Source organism: Bombus pascuorum, chromosome 6 (assembly GCF_905332965.1).
Source record: "Bombus pascuorum chromosome 6, iyBomPasc1.1, whole genome shotgun sequence".
NCBI classification, from domain to species: Eukaryota; Metazoa; Arthropoda; class Insecta; order Hymenoptera; family Apidae; genus Bombus; species Bombus pascuorum.
Genome location: NC_083493.1, coordinates 5827692 through 5840943, shown reverse-complemented (window position 1 = coordinate 5840943; position 13252 = coordinate 5827692). Strand labels below are relative to the sequence as shown.

At 28.2% G+C, this 13252-nt stretch overlaps 2 protein-coding genes across 7 annotated transcripts; both read left to right on the top strand.

Moving 5' to 3' along the window:
- Nucleotides 1–1981: 1981 nt before the first annotated feature.
- LOC132908402 (CLK4-associating serine/arginine rich protein-like) lies at nt 1982–7265 on the top strand. 2 transcript variants are annotated; one of them, XM_060962390.1, is made up of 14 exons: nt 1983–2259; nt 2582–2679; nt 2982–3157; nt 3231–3446; nt 3523–3698; nt 3813–3886; nt 4015–4356; nt 4490–4903; nt 4971–5081; nt 5162–5210; nt 6325–6388; nt 6460–6565; nt 6657–6917; nt 7029–7265. In XM_060962390.1, exons 1-14 carry the CDS (start codon nt 2128–2130, stop codon nt 7045–7047), a joined length of 2238 nt encoding a protein of 745 aa, XP_060818373.1. In that variant the 5' UTR covers nt 1983–2127; the 3' UTR covers nt 7048–7265. The 2 variants fall into 2 exon arrangements, with proteins under 2 accessions (XP_060818374.1, XP_060818373.1); XM_060962391.1 differs by lacking the exons at nt 6657–6917; nt 7029–7265 and having other exon boundaries at nt 1982–2259; nt 5162–5214.
- A 759-nt stretch (nt 7266–8024) lies between these two features.
- LOC132908032 (serine/arginine repetitive matrix protein 2-like) lies at nt 8025–13035 on the top strand. Of its 5 annotated transcripts, none has more exons than XM_060961574.1 (7): nt 8025–8421; nt 9081–9401; nt 9684–10325; nt 10541–11324; nt 11525–11579; nt 11697–11726; nt 11907–13035. In XM_060961574.1, the coding sequence occupies exons 2-7, from the start codon at nt 9085–9087 to the stop codon at nt 12830–12832; spliced, it is 2754 nt and encodes a 917-aa protein (XP_060817557.1). In that variant the 5' UTR covers nt 8025–8421; nt 9081–9084; the 3' UTR covers nt 12833–13035. The 5 variants fall into 5 exon arrangements, with proteins under 5 accessions (XP_060817557.1, XP_060817556.1, XP_060817554.1 ...); XM_060961573.1 differs by having other exon boundaries at nt 9069–9401; XM_060961571.1 differs by having other exon boundaries at nt 9043–9401.
- Nucleotides 13036–13252: the final 217 nt, after the last annotated feature.

Here is a 13252-nt window from a genome sequence, read left to right as displayed (position 1 = left end):
ACATATGTAGATTGTAGATTCATACCATGAAATATGAACGTGTATTTATGATTCACCTTGTATATGTATACAGAGTGTTCATCGTAACAGTCACCACGATTTTTCAATTCCTTTCGTTAATCTGATAAAAAATTGTTTTAAATAAAAATAAGTCAAATAAGTTTCGATAACAAATTGCAATAATAGAAATAGCTAAAAAGGTTTTTATTCGATAAAAAATGAAATTCACCATAATGTGCTTAAATGACACTAGATATACAAACATATGATTGTTTGTGTTCATTGTGATAAATTCATCGGTGTCATGCACATTTGCTTTCTTCCAATAAGATGTTAAGAAAATCAACCTATTAAATTCCCTTATTAACACGTAAATTAAACAGAGCATTATCCAGTAATACCTTCTAGCTAAATATAAATCTACTTGTTATTGTCACAATAAATGCATTCTGAACTTATTAATATTAGAACATCTACCTATTATAGCAACAATATCATTTTTCGATTTCCAAAAGACTGACGTGGTGAGAGTAGAAGAGCTACATACGATGCAGTAGATAAATATGTACTTACATATGTAGGTAAATACTTACAAGGAAACTTACATTATATTTTAATAATTTTCTTAGGAAGTTATTGAAGAAAAGTAAATATGCATGACATCATTGAATTTGTCTCGATACATGCCATTTTTAATAGTCGATAAGAAAAATTATATGATACCGTTTAAAAATGTTAAAGTAATGTTAAATAAATGTTAAAGTAAGTTAAAAATTTAAAGTAACCTCGAATTTTTATTGATTAAAAAAAACTTTTTTTGATTGTGTTTACTGCAATTTTCTAACTTCTAAGTACTGACTAACTTTTGCCCGAAAGATTTTTTCATCAGATTAGCAAAAAGTGCTAAAATGTCATGGCAAACGTTACAATAAATACCTTATACTGTACATGTAAGGTAAATAACATTTCATCACCAATTTTAAAATAATTTAAATGTAATATCTATCTAAATAAATTAGAGCAGGAGAATACTGTAATGGCTCGAATAATCACGGTATTTTCGGGAATTCTTCTAGACAAACAGCTCGACTAAATCTATTTATTACTCATTATAATTAATAGGCTATACATATAAGTATGTATATAGAAGTGAGTGAGCAACAATTTTTAGCGATTTTCATAAACCTATTTCTTGTACACTTTTCGTCCAAATGTGCGCTACAGAAAAATAAAAAAGAGGATTGAAATTGCTGAATTACTAAAAATCAAATAACTTAAAAGTAAAATAATATACTAAACAGTTGCAATAAGAGAAGTTATAAATTTCATACCTTGTGTAAAAACTAATTTTCAGAATAAATGAAAATCTCTTCTATGCGAACGCCTGCTTCCGTATGAAGCTTAAAGTCGCTAAAATTACTATTACATCATTTCATTCGAATATTATAAGGAAAAAGACTTTTTTTGTTTTTAAATGAGTTTGAAAATTTAAATTTTGATCAATCTGTCATGTATTACATGTATATACTATTTTACTATTATATTATTATGTTATATTATATAATATTATATAATGTATAATTTTAATAATATAATATATAATATAAAATTAATAATAATAATATAATTAAATAAATAATAATAATATTATATATTATTATATAATATTATACATTATACAATATTATATAAAGTATATTATATATATATATATATATATATATATATATATATATATAATAGTTCAATATAATAAAATAAATTTATAATAATATAATCCAATGCTTATAGGATTTTAATTTAAATTAAGACTAACATATTATGTAATTAACATTTGTACCGTAGGCATTGGATATTGTATTTTAAGAAGTGCAACCACATATAACGAAAACAGTAACAGTGCAAAGAGATTTTAGCTGATCTCCAACCTATCACCAATGTGGTAACGTAGAGTCGCCTCTCTAGTAGAATTATATTTTCTGAACGAAGAATAGCGCTTGTAAAATGCAATATGTCCACTTCTCAGGGGAAGAGTCTAATTAATAACTTTTTGGATTCCTTATATAAAAGTGTTAACATGAAAGTTCCTTTTTAATTTAGTGATTTGTGAATTATTTGATATGTACAATGAGCTTTTCCGTAAAAAAGACAGGTGGTAGAATGTGGCATGAAGCACGAAAACAGGAAAAGAAAATTCGTGGAATGCTGGTAGATTATCGTCGTAGAGCTGAACGTCGACGAGATTATTATGAAAAAATTGTAAGAAAACAAATTGAATAACGATTTTTATGTAAATTTTATTGAAATTATGAAACTTAACATTATTTCTCTTCTCATGAGACCAAAATTTTTATTTTCCTTTTATTATTAAGTTAACCTTAAACTCATTCCTAAGTCTATTATAGATACATTATATCTGTTCTATAATTATTAATAGTCGCTTAAAGATATAAATTCAGGAAATTACACATTTCACTTTTTATCGCGCAATCATATGCATGTATACATTATACATTATAATATACATATCATACATGAAATATGTTCCATTTTATTATGCACACATTTAAATTTTCTTTAGAAATCAGATCCTACTCAATTTTTGCAACTTCATGGAAGACCTTGCAAAATACATTTGGATCCAGCAATTGCTACTGCTGGTGACAGTCCTGCAAATATGTAAGTCTTTGTGTTATTAATCTGTTATTACACGTGTTGTCAAAATATCATTTCATTTTATAAATAAATTTTAATGCATATAATCGTTTAATTGTGATATATTATGGTATGAAAATTAGATTTAATATGTAATATTTTCATATTATACATGAATATAGGAATTGTACATGAAAAAATATTTTATATACTAATTAATTGAATATTTAATGAATTGTGTTAAAAAACAGAATACTTGAAAATTTTATTATATAGCAGGATATAAATAAATAACTCCGTCTGCAAAATGTATATTATATTGATAGGATGCCCTGGCAAGGAAATGAAGACAATCTTATTGACCGATTTGATGTACGTGCTCATCTTGATTGGATACCAGAAGCACCAGATTCTATTGATGTAGATATTGCTCTCACTAGTGAAGACAGACATATCAATTATGAACGTTATCGTATTATTGTTCAAAACGAATTTTTAGGAGGTGGGAGATTTATTTAAAATCTACATTTTATTTTTATTTAAAATTATTTGATAAATAATAGTCTTCAATGTAGTAACGGAAGAAAAATTTTTACACCAAATACATTTGGAAGAACAGTTTGGTTCATCAACAAAGTTAGATTCTGCTAGGGATAAGAAGAAATCATGTAATAATGTTGCGATTGGATATAATTATGAAACAGAAGAACCAATAACTGAAACAGTAAAGTCATTGGATACTGTTATATCTGATGAAAAAGCAGACGATGAAGACAGTGATATAGATCTAGGTATAACTTATATTCTATAAATAATTATTATAGTATTTTGTCTTATATATTATAAACATTTAATTTTTCTTTCTAGATATTTGTGTAGATGTATCTCAAATAGAGCCATCACAAGCGCATGAAATGAACTTAGTAGCTCAAAAATATGGGCTTTTAGGCGCCGATTATTTTAGTTTTTTAACACAAGATTTTGAAGAAGCTGAAACATTGAGACAAGCACGTAAACAAGAAGAAGAAAAAGCTATGTACTCGGTAAAATATAAAATTAAATTAAATATATTTTTTATAATATAACATGACTAAAGTTATTAATTACATATTACTAATTATATTATTATATATACATTTAATTAATTTACATCACAGGGTAGAAGATCACGTAGAGAAAGACGTGCATTTAGAGAAAAAAAGATGATTGGTCGAGTTATGAGTCCACCTAGGTAGTCACTTTTATATTATAATTTTAATACACTTATTACTATAGTAATAAGTTTATTAATTAAGTACTTAATTAGTTAGTCCTTATTATCAGAAATATATTTATAATATTTTACATTTTGCTTATTAGTTATGCAGCAAGAGAAAGTCCTGAATACAATCCCTATAGAAAATCTTCATCCAAATCTCGCTCAAGATCTGTTTCGCCTATAAACACTGGACAAATAACTTATATTACAAGTTTTGGTGGTGAAGAAGAGACTCATGGAAGTTCGTCTCATGTCACTTCTTCCAACTCGAAAAAAGTCAATTACTCTCACCTTAGACGTAGAAGATCAGACAGTCCAACACTTAATGAACGTACAATTAATAGAAAACTTTCAAAATCAAGATCTAGGAGTTGCTCTCGATCTGTTAATAAATCTAAATCGTACAGAAACCGTGATAGGAAACGAAGTGCGTCGAGGACCAGGTAAGTTCATCGATATTTACATACATATAAGAGTATTTGTATATATAATGTATAAATATATATATAATTATATATGTATATTTTTTATATTATATATATTTACTTATGCTACTAATTGATATATAATTTTTAGATCAAGAAGAACACGTTCGAGACATAGAAAAATCACAAGATCGCGAACAAGAAGTCGTTCAAGGCGATCACGAACTCGAAGTGAATCTAGATCTCGATATAGAAGTTTTACTAGATCTCGTTCGCGCACGATTTCAAGGTCTAGGTCTAGATCCCGCTCTCGTCCAAAAAGATCTAGAAGTTCATCTTCAAGCAGTATATCCAGATCAAAGTCAAGATCGAGATCAAGATCTAAATCACATAACAGAAGTCACTCAAGAGATAGTTATCGTCGAAGACATTATTCTCCATCAAAATCAGTATCTAAATCTCGATCCAGAACTAAATCTCAATCTAGATCTAGATCAAGATCAAGAAGTCAATCCAGATGCAAACGATCTCGTAGTGTCGAAAATAAAGTGCCAGCACTGCCAAGGTAGGATATATATTGTAATAAATATGAAACTTTCGATATGTTTATTACTTTTTAATTATGATATTAGATATTACGGCCGACGTGGGAAATCATCAAGTTTGGAATTAGAATTATCAGATAATGAAGAAAAAGTCTCTCCGGCAGCATCTAAACTAACGGTTACTAATATCAAGAACATGTAAATTTAATATTAATTATATTACGCTACAATTTTAAAACTAGCTTTAAGGAGTCTTTTAATTAATTTAAATATTTCAGGAACAAGCCAAAAGCAGGGTTAAGTACAAATTCTGGTGGCGGACACAAAGTCAGTAAGAACCATAACGCTTACTTAGTCACTTAAAGCACAGAGAATAAAAGACAGTATATACTCTTTATATAACTACCCTCTCGACGAAGAACTTCAACAAGTGCTACTTGTTTTCATTCTGTTGGATAATACAAGGCGTTTAAATCACGTTCTTTATATTTCACATTTAATCAATTCATTTCGGGTTCTTAATACATGTCCAGTAGGAGAAAACCACGAAGAATTTGATTTAATAGCTCTATTAATGAAGTTTCTCAGAAATTATTTCTGTGAAATTTTCATTTTTACTATTGACGTTATCAGAATGAAAACATTAAATTTTGTATGATTTAATGTATTTGTTTCGTAGACGTAGTAATACAAAAGAGTCATCAGTATAGGATATTTTTGATATCAATATCTTAATATGTAATAGCATAATAAATTTTTTAAAATTTTAATATAAGCTTCATTATATATGTAATATATCTTAAACTTATACAAAATATGAAACTTTATACTATTTAATAGCATATACAGGGTGTTAAAAAAGCCATTCAATATTTCTAAGTTACATAGGACACATTATACTGATTAAAATAAACTTAGTAAATATAGGTTGAAAGCTCAACCGTTTCGGAGAAAAAAATACTCTTTTATGTTATTATTATGATAAATGACAGAAGAATTATGTAACCGAATCCGGTATACTTGTTGGATAATTCGACATCGATCTGGAATGCCAATTGTCTATAGAAATTGAAGGCAAACATGTGGAACGCTCTCTATAAATATTAAGAAGCCAATATTCACCTTTGGAACTGTATTTACTAAGATTATTTTACTCAGTATGGTGTATCCTATGTACCACATATATATTGAATAGTTTTCTGAACATCCTATATATAAATATAAGATTTCTTCGAAATTTTCATTTATTTAAAATCATTAATGAACTACTTGTACCAAAAAGTTTAAATATTTCGAATAAAATAAAAAAAGTGTAACAGATAATATTCTTTGATATCACAAAATTTATATTAAAATTTTAGAAATATTTTATACTTTGCTATACATATCAGAAAAAAATTGTAGTAATTGTAAACAGACTTTTAAGAGTTACATTTTTCAGTCACTGAAGATCACACCCCAGGAACGGCTTAAGAAGAAGATGCAAGCTTTATTAAATAGACAGTGTAAGTAAAATTTATCAAAACTTCTGTAACAAATGTAGTTTTAGTATAATATAATTATATTTATATTTTAGATAAAGCTGATAAAAAAGCCGAGCAACTTAGAATTGAAAAAATGGAACAGCAAAGGCAAGATCGAGAAGATGAAATTCGGGAAATGTCTTTGAAGTTACGTAGAAAGTATGCTATTATCTCTATTCTACATATTCTTTATATTTAATTTAATATTACTTATCTTCTATCATTATTATTTTGGTTTAACAATTTTTAGACAAAGAGAACGAAGACATCGTTATGAAGGTCATAGTTCTGATTCACATTCCTCTGTATCGCGTACGCCAAGTCCTGGGCGTAGTCCACGAATTGTCCGTCGAGAAAGGAAAGATAGGGATGTGAGGGATTTCGAACACGATCGTGAACGGGAAAGAGATAGAGAACGAGACAGACGGGATGATCGAGAAAAGTTTAGAAGTGAATCTCGTAGGAGATACAGAGATTCTCCACTTCGTTCTCTAAGTCCAAGAAATAGCCGGTAAAATTGCAAATGCTCTTTATAGTACATTCAATTAAAATTAAGATGGTCTTCCAATACATTTCATTAACTTTCATTTATTCTTTTTCATTTATTCATTTATTCTTTTAGGGGCCTAGTCGATTATTGACGAGAAAGCATACGGTTAATCTTCCATTTGATGGGCTTAAAATTTTATTAGATACTTCCTGTATTGCATTCCTTTCATAAAATGCTATAAATGCTCTAAGAAATGCGATAAAGAAAGATACAAAACATATGATATGACTATAATTTACAATTATCCTTCAACCATTAATTAATATTGTTTAATCTTATATTATAAAAATAAATACAGTTGTTTATTTATATCTTATTATTATTATCATTATTATTCAACAGGAACTTTGTCTCTCTGTTACAAATAAATATCATTATCTAAATCTAAATAAGATTAAGTAATAATTTCAATATGTTTCAATTTCATTTATATAACTTTGATTTTAAAATGTTTGCCACTTTTTAAACATTTATATTATGAAATTACTTTAGCATATATAGAGTATTTTAATAAAATATTTTTAATTTCTAAAAAAAGTGCATAAAACTAATTTTTTAATTTTAGTAAATATAACTGGAAGATATATATATATGTATTAGTTTTTATAACAAAAATTTTATGAATATATATACAATAACTTCAATTTCAATAAAATGATATAATTGAAAAGTTTATATATTTTAAGTAGCATTATTAATCCTCAGAAATATAATAAAGTACTAGAATTATTTATTAATAATATTTGTATCATTTAAATTGCTCATTTCCCTCTTTTTGTTCAATGTGGTAAGTATAATATATGTATTTACATCTAGGTGTAAACTACTGCCATAGTCATATAAACAAATTTGGACATTCTTATACCGAAAGTATTGACGAAATCGTCCGTCTTTTGAGTGGAAAAGATCAAGATGGAGGTCAAAAAAAGGTCTTGTTCTGCGCATGCGCAATACGTATACACATATCATACATAGATACTATGAATATTTCAAACCAGAAATGAGTAGTCATTTCTGTTCGAACAGAGCAGATTCATACTTATACTCTACTTATCTCTCTAGCTCGCAGAACAATTCTTATTGGCCATCTTGATATTTTTTGATTCAAAAGATGGACGATTTTCCCTAGCGAGTACCAGACCCGTTTTTATGACCATATAGTACTTGTAAGGAACAAATTGAATGAAAGCGTTTATATGAACCCTTATTATGGGATTAATATAAATTTGATAAAAGAATGAAGTGATTAAAATCAATAATATAATTCTTTATACTAATAATGTATCATTTTAATATTGTTAATTAACGTATTGAAATTCATATGAGTATACCCTTGTTTTACACCGTACCTCAAATCTGTTAGTAACTAATATGGCGGAATAGATAGATGTTGACTTTTCAAGATCCGGATATCTCGGATTCAAATATTTCTACATAATAGAGTTTAAGAAGAGACAAGTTAAATGTAATTCATTTATGTCATTATTGGTACACGTTGTAATTATCATTGAGGTCACGTGTTGTGTACTTAATTGTACTAAGTATTATTAACAATAAGTGCGTATATTACCTATTAGAACAGTCTACTTGGCAAACAACTGTAACTTCGGTTCTTAACGTAAATGTATAATAAGCGTCATTTACAAAATCAAGAAACATACGACTTTTTAAATATTTTGATTTTAAATAAAGATAATACGACTTACGTAATGAGAGTGTTAATGTCAATTTTATATATTCCATCGAAAGGTTAAGAGATGCGTTTATTATTTAAAGTTCAATTTATTAAAGAATACCTATAATTGTATTAAGTACATTATTCAAAAGAAATTAAATGTACTTAATAATGAAAATTTTGTATTACTTTAATTATTACGTTTTAATATATCTATTACATAAATGTTTTACTAAAACATATCATTACAAGTAGATATATTGTAAACTTTAAAATTAAGACTATAACATAATAATGTCCTTTGGAAACATTTGAATCAACTTAATATTATCATAAACCAAAAATCAAATTTTCAGAATATTTGTTATAAACTTATCATGACATGAAAGATATGAAATGTTAATTTTATAGTGTTTTTAGTTAACTGAACAGTTTAGTTGATCTTTCAGAAAAATGTGTGATTTAGCAAAAAAAATGAAAGATTCAAGTGTTAAGAACAATGTGCAAAATGAATCAATGGATCAGTTTTATACAAAACAAAGTGTTGATAAGAAAGAATCTACATTAAAAAGTACAAATGAAGATGTTCAACGTGCAATTGAAGGTTTAAAGGATATACCAGATGAGGAACTTCAAGAATTTCTTGATGATGAAGATTTTATGGAAGGTTTAGATGTTGTTGATGCTTGGGAAGGTGATGAAGAAAAGGGTCGTGAAGTTGAATTTAAAACTACCCATGTTAAGGATCAAGAACAAAAACGTCCTTCTAGGTAGCATTAATCATATAAAATCCATATTGTTATAACTATTTCTTATATCATAAAAATGAATTTATTATATAATATTATGTAATAATTACAAATTATTATAAAATATTATAATAGCAACAAACTTTCACATAGAATCAGTTTATAATTTGTAATTATACATATCATAATTTTAATAACTAATGTTAATTATAAAATCAATATAGTCTATGTTTAAAAATTTAAATTCTTCCCTTTGAATAATTAGTAATATACAGAAAAAAATTATTATAAGCCTACTTATAGGGAAAGATATCGACGTGATCACAAAGGATCTTACAATCGTGAAAGGCCGAAGAGAGAAGAAAAGAAACATGAAGAAATCCGTCGCGATCCTTCTAAAAGCACAAAAGATATAGAGAGGGACAAAATACGTACAAAAAGAGATAATGAAAGCAAACTTCTAGCTGAAAAAGAGAAAGCTATTAAACATTTGTTGGACTCTGATAATGTTGTACCTCCAGGTACAGAAACTGAAGCCATTCAGAGCATTACAGAGAGACAAAATATAGAACAAGCACAGATGCATGTGCGTAGGAGCCGAGAGCGACGTAGAAGTATAGAACGTCAAAGAGGAAACTCATTACGGCGTAGAACTCCAGACAGAATTAGACTAAATTCTCCTCGACGTAAATCTCCTCTAATATTAAGTCCAGAACGTTGTAGAAGTACTTTCAAGATGAGCAATGAGAGACATCGAAGTCCACTGAAGTTTAGTCCTGACAAAAGAAGAAGTCCAAGATTTAATTGTGCTCGTAGAAGCCCTTTTGGATTCAGTCCAGAACGACGAAGAAGTCCAATTAGACGACTTAGTTGGGAACGAAGAACAAGTGCAGATAGAAGATGGAGTGCTGAACGACACAGGAGACGTATAAATATACATGAACGGTGAGAGGACATTATTTTTAAGCGTATATAACTGCTTAAGTTTTACTGTAGATATAAAAAAATGTTTCTTATATAAATCTATTTTGTAAAACAAGTTCATATAAAATCTAAATTTGATGTAAAAAGTCTTTTGCTTTTATTAAATTATACTGGTGAAATTTATTAACGGTTTAAATTAATAAAATATTTTAATTTTTAAAATTTAAATTGTCAAGCCGAAGAAGTCGGTCCCGTGATCGACAACGAAGTCGCAGTATGGAACGTCTTAGAAGAAAGGTCAGCCGTTCACCAATTAGTAGACGTTACAGCCCTCGTCGTCGAAGTCGAACTCGAAGTAGATCATTAGAACGTCGAAGGAAACGATCTCCCTTTATTAATGAACTTACAAGGCAACTAAGGAATGAAGCTATAATGACATCACACATGAATTCTGGATATACACATCCTTCGCCTATGGATGGCATATCACCTCTAATGAATAATGTATATCAGCAAGAAACAGAATCTAGACCATCAATGCCAATACCATCTTACATGCATCAAACTGGATTAGCACCACCGATGTCATCAAATATAACAACTGGTGGTCCACCTTTCATGAACTTTGAAAATTCATCTCAGCCAATGAATTTTGATTCTGTTCCATTACATCCATTACCTCAAACTGAATATGTTTCTGGCCCAGTAATGTATAATCAACCAAATACTGGTTCTATTCAATCAACACATCGACCAGCTCTTCTTCCAGCACCAATTTTATCCCCACAACATGAATCTGCTGCCTCTACAGTGGAACATATACAAACATATAATTCATCTCATGGCATTCCTTCCACTCGTCAATCTCCAATTCAAAATTTTGAATTTTCTAATAAATCTAAGGACACAATCTCACAAAACTACAGGGAACGTAGATTTACGGATTCTTATAATGGATATCATACCTCACAAGAAGAACGATTGAAGACTCCTGAACCACCAGTCATCTCAGATACAAAAGTAATTTTGTTATATATTATAACAAAAAATTCTTTTTTATATAGCTATATATTTTATTCTGTATTATTACACACAAAACAACAAATATTACTTTGAAATTAATGAGTAATATCTTTATGTACCTTTTCATGTAGTGTGTAGTTAAATTTTTAAATCTTATATGAAAACATTAATATTTGTCTTATGAATTAATTTTACAGCAATTTGAAAAAACAAGTTTATCCAGTCTGTTAGAAGCATCTGTTTCCGCTAAAGGTGCGAATATATTTGATTTAATTACTATTCAAAGCTATATATACAATATTTCAAACATTTTTTATGTTTAATAAACAAAATTATTAATTTATTTCTCACGTTTTATACATTTTTTAGATTCAACTAGTCTGCCAGTCTTGTATCCAGGTAAGAATAGTTTAATTTACCAACTTATAATGGTTTTACAGTTTCTACAGTTCATCTTTAAGTAAAGCAACATTATTAAATGAATTTTTTAACATTATTTTCTTGTCAACCTAATTCAAGTACAGTGATATAGAAATGAGTAAATTAATTCTACGTAATTTTGTTTCTGTTTCACAATAGGATTCAAACCAGAAATATTACGTCACTGTGAACACGCTTTACGCGAACTTCCTATTGAAGATCTTCGTTTAAAAATGAAAGGACGATTTTTTTATGATCCAAAGAAGGAGAATATACAAAGTGAACAAAATGTATATTCGTCAAATTCGATTCTTTTACAAAAGAACAAAAGCAAAATCTATTGGGAAGAAGAGGAAGGACAACATCTAACTTCCATAAAGCAAAATGTACAAATGCACCAAAAAATTTGTCAAACTGATGAAGTGGAAACAAATACGAAATTTGTTCAAGCGAGTGTTACTATGGTAGATTCTGAAGTACAAGTATATCCTCAAGATTTACAATATGCTGTTAAAGAAGAAAAACGACCTATTATGGATCGTTTAGATTGGAATGTGCGTGAAACATTTGATTGTACACCTAAATTTCGAGAGGCTGACGACTTGAGATGGAGTTTAAGTAATTCTTCTCAAAAAAGAACTTGGAATAGAACGGTATCACCTCCTAGAAGAATTGATGATCGTAAACATCGTATAGATTCTATATCTTCCTTAGATCATGGTTCAAGAAATATGAAATTAGAATCTCCAATAAGAAACAGAGATAATTTCTCCAGCCATAAAGGATCTGTGCGAGATCATTATGTCCATGAAAGATACTCACCTAATTACAGGCATTCTTTAGAAGGACGTGATGAATTTCATGAAAACAGAAGTGATCATAGTCGAGGTGAGAGTCCAATGATGCTAGAAGATTCTGCAGAAGAATTGGAATTGGAACATACATTCCAAAGGGGAACAGATTGGCATGGAAGAGGAAAATTACCAAGAGGTAGATCAAGTTCACTAATGAAACATGTGTACAGAGGAAAGCATTCAGGTGGAAGATCTTATCGCGGGCGTGGAAATTTTCGTGGAAAATTCTAAAATTATTTGCATAAAGCACAAACACTAAATGTAGAACCATGTAATCAAATATACTGATATATTAAAAAAGTTATAGTCTATTCTTGCAAAAATTTTGAAAGAAAGGCATGAATTTATCGTTTTATTTAGAAATTAAATTTTTGCGTCATATGTTAAAATTATTCTAAAAATTATTACTAAAATAAAAATATATTTGAAATACAGATTGCATTTGAACATTACATCATAAATAATCAAATGCATATATATATATATATATATATATATATATATATATATAAATACACTTGACGGAATATAATAACATTATATTTAAGGTGTAAATTATAAAATCATTTATATGTAATATGTTTTGTTGAATAAACATTTTACGGGACAATACAAACAGGTGGAAGAAAAATACTGTTTATGCTATCATTG

Bases quoted from the DNA above. Each gene is read 5' to 3' on its own strand.
- LOC132908402 (XM_060962390.1), top strand. From the start codon at position 2,128: ATGAGCTTTTCCGTAAAAAAGACAGGTGGTAGAATGTGGCATGAAGCA. The intron at 3,447-3,522 runs GTATAACTTATA...TTTTCTTTCTAG, and splicing joins AGACAGTGATATAGATCTAG to ATATTTGTGTAGATGTATCT. The intron at 6,389-6,459 runs GTAAGTAAAATT...TTTATATTTTAG, and splicing joins AGCTTTATTAAATAGACAGT to ATAAAGCTGATAAAAAAGCC.
- LOC132908032 (XM_060961574.1), top strand. From the start codon at position 9,085: ATGTGTGATTTAGCAAAAAAAATGAAAGATTCAAGTGTTAAGAACAAT. The intron at 10,326-10,540 runs GTGAGAGGACAT...TAAATTGTCAAG, and splicing joins CGTATAAATATACATGAACG to CCGAAGAAGTCGGTCCCGTG. The intron at 11,580-11,696 runs GTGCGAATATAT...TACATTTTTTAG, and splicing joins AGCATCTGTTTCCGCTAAAG to ATTCAACTAGTCTGCCAGTC.